Raw genomic sequence first — 13,207 nt, forward strand, 5'->3', positions numbered from 1 at the left:
CTTCATTAAGGGTCCTGCCCCGGCTATAAGCCTAGTTTCTCTCTGCCTTTCCCAGCTTATGGCGGAGAAAAGCCGGGGGACTCCTGTTTAAATGTATGTTATAGTAATATTTTTGGAATTCCTGTTGGTTAATTCAACAATTACCCCCATGGTATTTCATCGTTCAATCCTGATTTATATGTTTCTACCTTGTATACCCAGCGTTGTTCTTTGTTCAGTAACTTGTGTGTTAGAGCCCGAACGGTGTCCATTTTCTCTATTACTATCTATTTCGCATCCATGTCGGATTGACCTTTTTCCCAAAAAAGTGTTGTCAATTTTTTTGAGGTTTTCTTGCATTGTATGGTCCACTAGTCACACAGAGCTACAGTACCCACTTGGAGTGACCTACCCGTCTATCCTCTTCCCCTCTGTTTTGGAAAGGACCACTCCTGTGGTCTTAGGTGGCATACTTTTTTTGTTAAAACAGATATACCAGGGAGGACGTATCCCCCTTTACCCCCTTCAATTACGAAGGCTCCTCTCAACTCTCTGGACCTGGTAAGGACCTCCTTTTTGGTTCTTAAGTTTATAACGTTGGGTAGTTCTCCCCACTTTTAGCTTGTTAGACCTGGCATCCTTGCCATAGTTTTCCCCTACCCTTCTGCCTTCAGACCTCCTGTTTTTTCTGACTTAATTTTGCTCACCATGGGACTCTGCACAATATACCATTATTAACCAGTGATAAAGTGCTTGTGCCCTCTACTCTAAACATGATAATATTTGGCATAACCCCAATTGGTCCATTTAATTTATTGTAAACCCCTAGCAAAGTCATACTACCTGTTCCCAGGACCTTTAAATTAAATGCTATTAGTGCGCGTGCAGCTCTGATTGTGCCTCCCACTTAAGTAGCTCTTTTAAACATGTCTCAGGAGTCCCAGTGCAGCTTGTATGTGCCCTAAACAGTCCATAGGGCAGGGTGCAGTGTATTTAAAAATGTTGGGCATGTACTTTTAACTTCTACATGTCCTGGTAGTGAACAAATCTTACATTTGTTTTTCACTACTGCAAGGCCTGCCTCTCTCATAGGATAACATAGGTATACCTTATTGAATTGAATAAGTGATACCTTTCAATAAGGAGCAGGTAGAAATGTTGAGTGTTTTTGTAAAGAATTATAATTTACAACCCTCCCTAAAGGTGACGTTAAATTTTAAGTCACTATTCATAAAATGCTACTTGTAAAAGGTTGATATGAAAAACAATGGTCCTAAACCGCAATTAGAACGATATAAATCAAACCTACAGTAATCTTTTGAGCAGTTTAGAGCATGTACGATGTCAGCTCACAGTAATTAAAACAAACAATATAATGATGTGCATCAACCGAAAAAAATTCCAAAGTTGAACAATTCAATCATAATTTAACTGGCAGTAGATATCTTACTGCATTAAAAAAGGGATACAGGAAAAAGGGGTTGCTCCAGGGGAACGTGCGAAAAGAGTATCCCTTTTTTAATGCAGTAAGATATCTACTGCCAGTTGAATTATGATTAGGCTCTGGTTTGTCTATTTGTCATAATTAAAATTATTAATTATTAATTACTAATTAATTGTTTTGTGTAAATGTTCCGACTAACCAACATGAATTAACAAGAGAAAAACTACACGTGGGAACGCGTTTGTGTAGCTTACTAGATGATGTGCATGTTTTATTAAGTAAACGTTGCTGAGTGCTGTTTATTTTAAAGCACAAAACGCTTATGAATTAATGCTTTTCTGTGTTGCAAAGGCTAGATAATTACATACACATAAGGGTATTAGTGGGGTTAACACTGTTTAATCATTATGCTGTGGTAATGTTGTTTTTGTTTCTTTTAATTAAGATGGTCCGTTTTGGCCTAACATAAAATGGCTGCCGTTTGCAGCCTAGCCTCGAGTGAGAGATTTGTGATGAGAGGGCCTTGCTGAATATGGTCGAGAATCATCTGACCACAGTCTTCGCTTGGTTAAAATTTTCCGTGAGGACAGCAGCAGTTCTGGGCAAGTCTCCAGATGCATCTGAACAACCTTGGAGGACAAAGGAGCCATAATGAATGAACTCTGAGCTCATCATGTTAGTTCCGAGGAAATGTGGATGCCGAAAGTTACTTTTTTATTTTTGGTTCCTGTTCTGTCTTTTTATGTTTTGTGATTTTCCTGAGCAGAGATTTTCCAAATGTAGCAATGCTACATCCTTTCCTTCTCGCTCTGCTCAGTAGTTCGGCGGACGTAAAGAACACTTTTTGTTGCTTTCTTTTGTTTAAAATACTATAAATATTGTTAGCCTAGAGAGGGTTTTTGCCGCATGCCATTTTCTTCCCAAACCTGCATTGGTGAGGATCTACGCTGTGAGGACGGCGACTTGGGAGACTTCTACTGAAAGACCTGTCCTGACCCATTCTGACGTTTAGCTAGAATAGGTAATTATGAGAAAAATGATTTCTTTTGATTGATTTTCTTTGACTAATTTTAGATAAAGCATCATAATTTTAAATACGGTGTTGGTGGTTATTTCTTGTCAATTATTGAGTACTCTATTTTTGATTATTGTTGTATAGATTGTTTAGATCATGATTCAGGACAGTTACAATAACTAGGTCTTATCGACCTCAGTGTAGATGCAGGGTGTTTAGGAGTTTTTCTTTCCACAGGTTCAATGCTGGTAGAGTATTTGAGTGTATGTTAGTGAAATGGGCCCTAGTGTATGATGAGTGTATGTGCGTGTAACTATGAAATTACTCTATCCGTGGAAGTAGGGAGATTTTGTACACCCTCATCTGCATCAGACACACCCTCGACCCCATCTTTGCGGCAGGTAGCAGTGTTCACTTCAGCCACAAAATGCAGCCGCCATGGACAGACTACCACTGCGTTCACTTCACCATCGACAAACCCAAGGCAACGAAACCACCCCCCATCCACCACAAAGGAACTGGAGCAAGGTTACTGGTGAACAACTGCACTCTACCCTCACCCGAGACAATCCCACCTGGACATCCGATGCAAGCACCGCAGCCAAAGGACTCCACACTTGGATCTCCAACTGCGCAGACCAGTTCGCCCGCTACGCAACCCCGGCAAACAGCGCCCCAGGAAAGCCGCCTGGTTCACCACAGATCTCCAAGAAGCCAGGAGCACCTGCAGACGCCTGGAGAAGAACTGGTGGAACACCAAGACAACGGACAACAACTCCACCTACAAGGACGCCATGACAGACTACCACAACCAAATCAGAACACCCAAAAGAAAAATTATTCCCCAACAAAATCCTCGCCAACTCCACTAACTCCAAGGAACTCTTCAGTGTCATTCAGGAATTCACCAACCCATGCAGCGAAGCCACAGACATCACACCTTCCCAAGACCTTTGCGACAAGCTTGGAACCTACTTCCACCTCAAAATTAGAGCACTCTATGACAACTTCATCGGCCACCCACAAGACGCCACAACCGGCCCCCCGCCTCCTCATCATCTCCAACTGGACACCTATCATGACCAAGGACACCGCCACGACCATGAGACGCATCCACTCAGGGGTATCCACCGACCCCTGCCCCCCCGTACATCTACCACAGAGCCGCAAACTTCATTGCATCTGAACTGCAATGGACCATGAACACCACCTTCACAACAGGCACCTTCCCCGACAACTGGAAACGCTCAGAAGTCTGGCCCCTGCTCAAGAAGTCCACGGCCGACCCCACCAACCTCAAGAACTACCGGCCCATCACGCTCCTCCCCTTTGCAGCCAAAGTAGCAGAGAAAGCAGTCAACAGGGAACTGACACGATTCATCAAAGAAAACGCTGTCCTCGACCCGTCTCAATCCAGATTCCGAAGCAATCACAGCACAGAGACTGCCTTACTAGCCGCCACAGACGACATCTGCACCCTCCTTGACCAAGGCCACTGCGCAGCCCTCATCCTCCTTGACCTGTCTGCAGCATTCAACACCGTCTCCCACCGCACACTAGTCGCCAGACTCCACCAAGTCGGCATACAAGGAACTGCCATGGACTGGATCCGATCGTTCCTCATCGAAAGAAGCCAAAGGATCAGCCTACCACCCTTCCTCTCCACCCCCACGGAAATCACCTGTGGAGTCCCACAGGGGTCATCACTGAGCCCGACCCTCTTCAACATCTACATGGCCCCCCTCACAGCCATCGTCCGACAATACGACCTCAACATTGTATCCTATGCCAACGACACCCAGCTAATCCTCTTCCTCTCCAGAGACCCCACCATCACAAAACTCAACTTCCAGAAGGGAATGCAAGAAGTCACTGTCTGGATGACCAACAGCTGCCTAAAATCCAACGGCGAGAAGACAGAAGTCCTCGTCCTTGGAACCACCCCCTCAGCATGGGACAGCACCTGGTGGCCCACCGCCCTCAGAAGCCCACCTACCCCCACAGATCATGCCAAAAACCTCAGCATCGTACTTGACTCATCACTCGCCATGAACCGACAGGTCAACACCGTCACCTCCAGCTGATTCAACACCCTCTGCATCCCGTGAAAGACCTTCAAATGGATCCCCCCGAAGTCAAGGAAGATAGTCACCCACTCAGTCATCACCAGCAGACTGGACTACGGAAACGTGCTCTACGCGGGCATCAACAATTCCCTACTCCGCAAACTCCAGACAATACAGAACACCGCGGCCAGACTCGTCCTCAGCATCCCCTGGCAGGAACACATCAGCCAACACCTGCGGAGACTCCACTGGCTCCCCGTGGAGAAAAGAGTCACCTTCAAAATCCTCACGCCTACAAATGCCTACACAACAACAGACCCAAATACCTCAACAACAGAATAAACTTCCACGTACCCAAAAGAAACCTCCGATCTGCCATCCTTGCACTGGCTGAAACCCCACGCATCCACAGAACCAGAGCAGGTGGAAGATCATTCTCTCACATTGCAGCCAAGACCTGGAACGAGCTACCGGCAGACATCAGGCGGGCCCCCTCCCTGAACACCTACAGGAAGACTCTCAAGACCTGGCTATTCGGCTGAACGGAGCTGCATACCACTCCCCCCCAGCACCTTGAGACCCTCACGGGTGAGTAGCGCCACATACAATTCCTTGATTGATTGATTGACGCAAGGGTCTCGCAAGGAGGCGCTGGTAAACTGAAGCATCTCTACAAATGTGTCAGTTTCTTGTAAATCTGCCAGCAATGTTTGGGGAAGGTCTATACTTAATACACTGTGTCACTCATGCCCCCATACTCCACCCAATCGCCTGTGACTGTCAATGACACACATGGTTCTACAGATCAACCCACTGAGTCTTAATCCTGGTGTGGAGTGAGCGAGGAGAGGCTAGTCACTGCACTGTGCCCAATATGAAATGCCACTTCTGGTCTCTGCATCCTCATTGCCTTCCCCCACCTCATCGTCTGGGTGACATGGAGTAGAATGTCCTCATTTTGAAAATCATGCAGTATGGCATCCCTGTTGGCAGCGATGGGGTATTTACGCAGCCCTAAATTTTCCTCCCGATGTAGCACAGAGCTCTCAGTCTGGGCCCATACCGGGAGCAACTGCCTCTAGGAATCCTAACTTTACTACTCCTAAATGCCCTTTGTGAATACTGAAAGTTGTAACGTTAGGATTTTGTCTCAGATTACTTTTGTGAATCCGGCCCAAGGACTTTAACAATGGTACGTGACTCCAAGCAGCAGTGGCTCCGGCGGCCTCCCACAAGTGCATGGGTGAAATAGTTGAAGAACCACTGGGAGAGTCCAGGCAGTGTCAGACAGGTGCAGACCTCTCAACCACTTGGACACCCACTGAATTTGAAAGTCAAGGTAATACTGTTCCAGGTGCTGGACTGCAAGTCCACCCTAGTCTGTGGGCAAATAGAATTTCGCCAGCACCACCCTTTCATGAAAGTCTTAATGACGGGTATAGGGAAAAGGGCCCATTTTTTTCTGTTGGTTATGGAAGCTGCTACGGCTGCTAAGTGGAGCCGTATGGAGTTGTAGGCTAGGCTGGACTTTTGCAGATGGAGCAGGTAGCAGATACAAACCTGGAATGCAGGCATTAAGGGTTCCCGGTGTTTATGGATGCAGTTGTGAACACATATTTTCTACTTTGCTGCAGAGCAGGCTCGTGTGGTAGGTTTGTGGGATTGTCGTAAGATGTCCATGTATTCCTGCAGAAGACGCAGGTAGCCAGACTCTAGAACTTCAGGTGCCAAATCGCTATGTTGAAATGTTTGGGTTCTGGGTGCCTGTGCTGACTCTGGCCCCAGGCGAGAAGGTCCAGTCTGTTGGGGAGCTTCTCGTGGGTACTTGGGTACTGATTGACATCTTAAGGAGTGCTGAGTACCAACGTTGTCTGGCTTAGGGGAGGGCTGCAAGAATGAAAGTCTCAGAATTCTACTGCATCTTCAGTACCACAAATTGAAGGAGGTGGAAAAGCGTAAGCAAAGATCCCTGACCACTTTACCCTTAGTGAATTGGACTGGGGGTGAAGCTTGGGCATTTTGTATTTTCAAGGATGGCAAATAGGTTTATTTGTGGAGTGCTCCAGCATTGAAATACTGGTGCAGGAGTTGTGGTGGAGTTCACTCTTGTGGGCTTGTTGATGTGTCCTGCTGAGCAGGTCCGTGAGGTCACTGTCCACCCTGGAAGGTACTTCGCCATCAGGTGAATGTGGTAGCAGAGTTTCTACTTCCAGGTGTTCTGTAGGTAGTATATTGGAGTCATGTTTCCATCCTGATGAGAACTACCTTTCCCTGAATGGGCAGTAGAAAGGCTGTGAAGGTGAGCTGTATGGTGAGGAGCCGGAGACAGTTGATGTGGAGCCCCAGTTGATGAGGGGTTCACACTCCCTATACAATGGTATGTTTCAGATGTCCCCCCTCCCAACTGGCTTGAGAGACATCCATGGTAATGGTAACTTACAGAATGGGATCTAGGAAATTACTGCCCTGCAACAGATTGCTGTTGTTCCATCACTGCAGAGAGCCTTTACCAACACTAGATCATCCAATTGACCTTCCGCATACGACCACTGAACCAAAATGCACTGTTGTAGCGGGTGCATGTGTAGCTGGGCTTGGGGGAGCTATGGTGATAAATGAGGCCATGATGCCTAGAAGGTGCATAAAGATTTACCATGAGATGGCGATTTGCTGAAAAAGCGGTAAGAGCTGCTAGAATGCCATGATACTCTGCAGTTCTTTACCACTCCTAAGAAGGGCGAATTTGGAGAGTGTGGTTCTTGCATGTGCTCTTGATCAGCTAATCCTCGAGGTAGAGAAAGATATGGATTGTCCTCCTCCTTAAGTGGGCGACCAGCACTGCTAGGCACTTGGTGAAGACTCTTGAGGCATGGCTGATGCCAAATGAAAGTACTTTTAACTAATAGTGATGGCCACTTATCACAAAGCATAGGTAGCATCAGTCGGCGGGAAGAATGGGATGTGAAAGTAGACATTCTTGAGGTCTAACACAGTCATGTAGTCATTTTTTTAAAGCAGTGGGACAACATCCTACAGCTTTACCATATGGAAGATATCGGAAAGGATCTTCCAGTTGAGAGGCCTGGGCCCAGAATGGGCCTGAGGGAACTGTCTTTCTTGGGGATGAAGAATCAGGGAGAATAAGCCCCCTTGTCCTGCTGGTGGGGGGGGGGTGCACTGGCCCTATGGCACCTTTTTGAAGGAGCACTTCCTTGAGACAGTTGAGATGTTCTTGGCTGAGGGAATGTTTGAGGGGTGAGGTGTTGAGAGGTGATGTGAGAAGTCTTAGGCTGCATCTGTGTGCCAACATCTGCTAATACACACTTGTGTGATGTGATTTCCTGACAGTGAGGAATGAAATCTTGCTGTGTGCCCCTGACAGGTGTAGTTTGATAAGGACACAGGGATGGTTAGTCAGTGTTTTGAGTTGGCAAACCCTTTGCTGAAACCGCCTTTGCCTCTGCTCTTGTAGGCACCCCTGGGATAACTTGGTGTCTGCTGGTGGTATGACTCTTCTGCCTCTGGTAGGAGGGTGTAGGGTCTGGCGAGGAGTCTCTGGAACCGGCCCTACACTGGTGTCTCAGAAAGGAATCTCTATGGGATGAAGTCTGGAGGGCACACATGGCTTTAGCGATATCAGTGTCCTTTTTGATCTTTTCTGACATTTGATCCATCTGTGGGCCACAGAGATGTTCAACATCAAAGGGCAGGTGGAGCAGAGTTGTTCAGTTTTGGATATGGCGCCATGGGTGGCATCTGATAAGAACTCTAGTGTTGACCTCTTGAGGTGACATGTCTGTGGTGTCTGGGGTGCAACAGATAGAGGTATTGGAGTTGGTATTTTCCTTCTGCCACTGTTTCTTCACACCCCTTGCGTTTAACTTACAAGAGAGATGTTTAACTAGCTTCTGCATCTCATCCCATTGACGCCTATCATACCAGGAGAGAAGGCCCACTGAGATGGCTAGGCTCCAATGGGTGGTGGCTCCTACTTCTACTCTTTTCCCAGCAGCATCAATCTTAATGCTCTCGTTGCTGGATGGTGGAGCGTTACCCATGGCCTGAACAGAAGCCCACTTGCATGCGGTATGGACTAACAGGAAGTCAGGAGGGACATGACCCCTGATGTAGGCTAGGTAATTAAAGGAGGACTTGTATTTTTCTTGACCAGTGGGGTAACCATCCTATGCTTAACTCTTTCTTTAAAGGTGTCTCTGGCTGATTTTAACATTGTTTTCAGCATGGGGACGAACTGTATGGTCCTCTCTGACCTAGACAATGTCTCCACCAAGAAATCATCTTTCTCCTGTGTCAGAACCCCTGGAGACATGTGAAAGGTGCCGTGCTTTGGAATGCTTCACGGCTAGAGGTGGTGTTGTCTGGGGACATGCCCTTAAAAGATAGTGATCTAGGTCTGAATCTCCCGGGGATCAACATTATAGTCAACCCATGGGTCATCAGTGGGCACTGGATCAAACGTTGCATCATAAGGGTCGGTGGTATGGAAAGAGCTGCGTTCCCCGAGGGAAGAGTGTGGAGGTGGTGATGTAGGAGGTGGGGTGGAGAAAGTCGTGAAAGAGGAGCAGGAGAAGGGAGGAATAGAGGGCTTCTGGTATCTCCTCCCTTATGTCTTTTATGCTTCAAAGCTGAGAGGGAATGCAAAGGATGCTCTTCCTCGGAAGTCAACGTCTTCTTACAATGTAAAGTCTCCATAGGCTTGGGCGGAGGAAGCCTTGTTTAATTTTTCCCTGTTTGTAAGTTTGTGAACAGTGTTTTCTGACTCGCATCCAGCTCCTCCTGGTGCCACTGAAGGATGGGTTGCTCTGAGTTGTCGAAGCCTACCAGTGAAGGAGTCTTCAGCACCAAAGGAGCCTTTGCCACAAATGGCATTTTTGGCAACATTGCGACCTCGAGACTGGTTTCAGTGCAGTCATCGAAAAGGTCTTAAGCCTCGATGAGTGGGAGGCCTATGGAGTACCTTTGGGCTCGTCAGCTGTGCAGTAGCATTTCAGGCTCTGAGGCCTTTGTGCTCATGCCGACCAGAGCCTGAGCCAGGTGGAGGTCCAGTAAGCTACCCATTCCAGACCAACTCGGGTCTTTTGTAGGGATGGGTGTGTTTTTCGGTGGAGACCATACTCACGGTCTTTGTCCAGGTCTTTTCTAGGGACCTCACGGCATAGAGGCGAGGGGAATCCTCCTGAACTTCTTCCTGTGGATCAGAGTGGGAGGAAAATGTTGCATCTGGGCACAGCTTTGGCTGGTGGGGTAGAATGCCCAAAGGACCTGCTTCTTCCCGATACTTGATGCTGGGTGAGGAATGTTTCTCGAAAATGTCTGAGGCATCTTCCGAAGCTTGTTGCTGCATTCTCTGATGTGCCCATCTTCTCTCTTGTCAATACCAAAGAGTTGTCTCCTAGTGCAAGGTGAGGCAGGCCTCGCATGTGGTGTCAATGTGGTCAGGTGGAGAGGCAGAAGTTACACACCTCATGGTGGTGAGCCCATGGGAACCTCGCGTGACATTGGGTACAGTTTTGGAATGGCATCCCTTCCATCACCCTGTGTGCAGTCTCTGCAAAGAAGTCATCTTAGATGAGGGGCCCATGGCCTTGAAGAGGGCTCGAGGCTCTGGCAGTTTGGAGTCAAACGTGGGTCAGTGTCCCAGGGATGTCGTTGAGCAACATGAAGAATGAAGAGATATTTTCCCAAGTATTGGAGTCGAATTCCGCGGCCAAATGGGAGCCTTTGGAATACATTGTACTTAGATGATTCCTGGTGGTATAAATCTGAACCTGATCGCAGAAAAAAAGAATCTAATATGGAGTTGGTGCCCATGCGCATTGCCAACTAAGAGAGGAGTCATACTATGCCTTGTGACTAGAAGCCTGTCTTCGAACAATAACAACCTGCAAATGTCTTAGCCCAACACCAGATGGCAGAATGATGCCGAACGTGTGTATATACAGCAATACATGCACCACACACACGTACACGTAAAAACAATTTGATCTAAAAACAATTTGATTTATTTTTAAGAAAGGCTTTAATATGCTAAATACTTTCGTCAAAAAGATAGGATTATAGAATGTTCATTTTGTTCCAGGTGTACCTGTGAATGTTGGAATGATGAGTACTATGGAATTCTGGATTACTTTTTATGTGCTAATAAATTTCATGACATACAGTTATTAAAAAAAAAAAGATGTATTTCTATATTTTTAAGAGAAAGTGAATACTTATGTTTTTGTTTTTTATTATGAAGATTTTATTTTTCATGGTGCTCAACCAGAAATAAAATTTCAATGATGATAAAGAAGTAAGCTCATACTTTTATTAAGTTCAGAAGTCTGTCAAACAACTAGACATGTAAAGGGCATCACATTCATCTCCCAAGGGTTCAGCAGAATGAGGCGAATAGGGAAAGAAATAGTGGTTGCAATAGTGAAAATAATATTTTTCTCTTCTTGTTTTCAGGAGGAGGAGGGAGGCACTTGAAGGATGCATGGGCCAACCCCATGGCGGGGTCTTGGCAGGCAAACCACTTCCCGCTTTTCAACCACTCATTTGCAATGTCAGCCACTGAGAAGGCAAAAACACACCAACATTTGATCAGTATACCAGCAAACACAACGCCACAGGCCAATAGGGAGGACACAATATAATGGAGCAACTTTTAAATATCTGCAATCATTGTGACTGTGTCCTACCCCCATCCACATTGTCTGATAGCTAGTGTTCTTCAAAGATGTGATCTCTTTACCCAATATAAATCCTCCTTCACCCAGAACAGTGGTAAATAGCACAATTGTAACCCCATTGGCCTGAGGGATTATACCTATGGTGGACTTCATACTTTGTCTAAGAATGTGGCTCAGTTCAATGTTGTCACTGGGTATTCTCAGATGCCTCATCTTTGTGTCTTTTATGCAGGGCTAGTGGAATTATGCAATGGTGCTGCTGCAGCATTTCCCGGATAAAGATCTGAAGCATCTGCTAATAATCTACCATATAATGCATTTGTTTTGGGGATATTTTTGGCTCAAATGCGTCAAAAGATATTGAAAAAAAAGCCCCATAGGTGGTGTCGCACAGGGACAGATCCTTTGAAAAGGTTAACTGCTCATCGTCCAGTTAGTGCTTGCTGTAGTCTGGTACAACTGAGGTGAAACATTTTCCCATGTATTATTTTGTGTTAAATGCAAAAACAGCTAAATAATTCTGCCAAAGAAGGCGTCACAATATGCCACCTAATTTGCCTTCTGTTTCTGCATAATTTACTCAACTATGTCACATAATGTGGTTTTTTAGTGCTACATAAGCCCAGTGACCCAGACTATAAGGGACACCTAGACATCAGGCTTTGTCAATGCATAGGAACAGGAGCCTGATATCCTTTACATTTAGTCAGTTTCTTGTTTCTCATAAGTGAGACGATCCCGATCCATGCTTTCAGGAAATTTGTATAAGAAATAGATATATGTAAAGTAAAAATGGAATTGCTGTTTACTGTTGTGAATATCTGGCAAGGACCTAGCGCTCCTGGACAGAGCCTGGGCACTCTTGGCCTACAGGATCCTATTGCAGTCTTATGTTATACCTAACCCCTTCCATGCGCGCGCAATTCCCGCGCTGTGCGGGCGTTTCTATTAGTGGGCGGGGATTCGGATGGCCGGGAGCCGTCGTGCGCACACGCCCACTGTGACACGTGACGGCTCCCGGCCGTCATGCGCATGGAAGAGGTTAAAAAGAACTTGATTCCTCTATGTGTGTGCAGACTCACTCCTGTATGTATGTTCTAAGCAGTGTTTATAAAAGGGCTCCTTTTGTAGCCACATCTAATGTAAGCGTGCAGTGGATTCAACTTGAATGTGCATTTTGACTCAATGTATGTCAATTCATCTTATGTGGATATCCTGAAAACCTGGCATGTACCCAGCCTTCCTCGATCTACAGTAGACATTTGACAGAAAACAGTCTGCATAGCTGCCAAGATTTTAGATTGGTTATGTGTGACACTTTCATAATTTCAGTGTAATTATTTGTGACATTCAACGACTATGAGTGACACTTTCTCACAAGCAAAATCAAGCAATGAAGACGAAGAAAACATATAAATATCAGAAATTAGACCCATTTGAGCAACGATAAACCCTATGAAGTTCTTAAAACTGCTGCAAAGCACTAGAAATGGAAGGACACCAAACAAGTGCCCTTGTAACCTGATCATGCTGAGTAACCATGATATTAAACAACTTTTTTCAGCGGCAGTACTTTATTAAAGTTCTGTGCACATATGCAGACACAGTAAATGAGTTTGTGCAACTGACTAGTAACGCTGAAACCTAGAAGTGAGCAGCTGTAATACAGGGTAGGCAGCTCAGAAGATAGATGAATGATGATCATGACCGCGCGCTAACTCCTAAAAAAAGCAAATTTTTATTAGGAAGCAACTAGGAGATACTTCACTCCAGGCACTTACATCTTTGTGAGGTGAGAGGCAATTCGGCACGGCCTGGTGGCTGCAACAACTCAGACTCCCGCAGCAACACCAGGCATGATTCTGAGGCTCAGCTGCATAGTGGGCTGGTGTGCTCTGGGCTGCTGAGGAACCACCCAGGCGGCTACTGCGGTCCGTTGTTGACTCAGTTTCAGCCACCGGTGGGGACGAGTCCGGTCGCAGGATCATTTAGATGACCACCTAAGTGC

General features: G+C 46.1%; 1 protein-coding gene across 1 annotated transcript in view; it reads right to left on the reverse strand.

Annotated features, from left to right (window-relative positions):
* Positions 1-10,818: 10,818 nt before the first annotated feature.
* LOC146813820 (calpain-1 catalytic subunit-like) overlaps positions 10,819-13,207 on the reverse strand; it is a 494,946-nt gene continuing 492,557 nt past the window's right edge. Inside the window, exon 20 of the mRNA XM_085610274.1 lies at positions 10,819-11,080. Within this exon, the coding sequence (XP_085466400.1) occupies positions 11,054-11,080 (27 nt within the window). The 3' untranslated portion in view covers positions 10,819-11,053. The remainder of the gene's footprint in view (positions 11,081-13,207) is intronic.

Source organism: Triturus cristatus, chromosome 6 (genome assembly GCF_964204655.1).
Source record: "Triturus cristatus chromosome 6, aTriCri1.1, whole genome shotgun sequence".
NCBI lineage: Eukaryota > Metazoa > Chordata > Amphibia > Caudata > Salamandridae > Triturus > Triturus cristatus.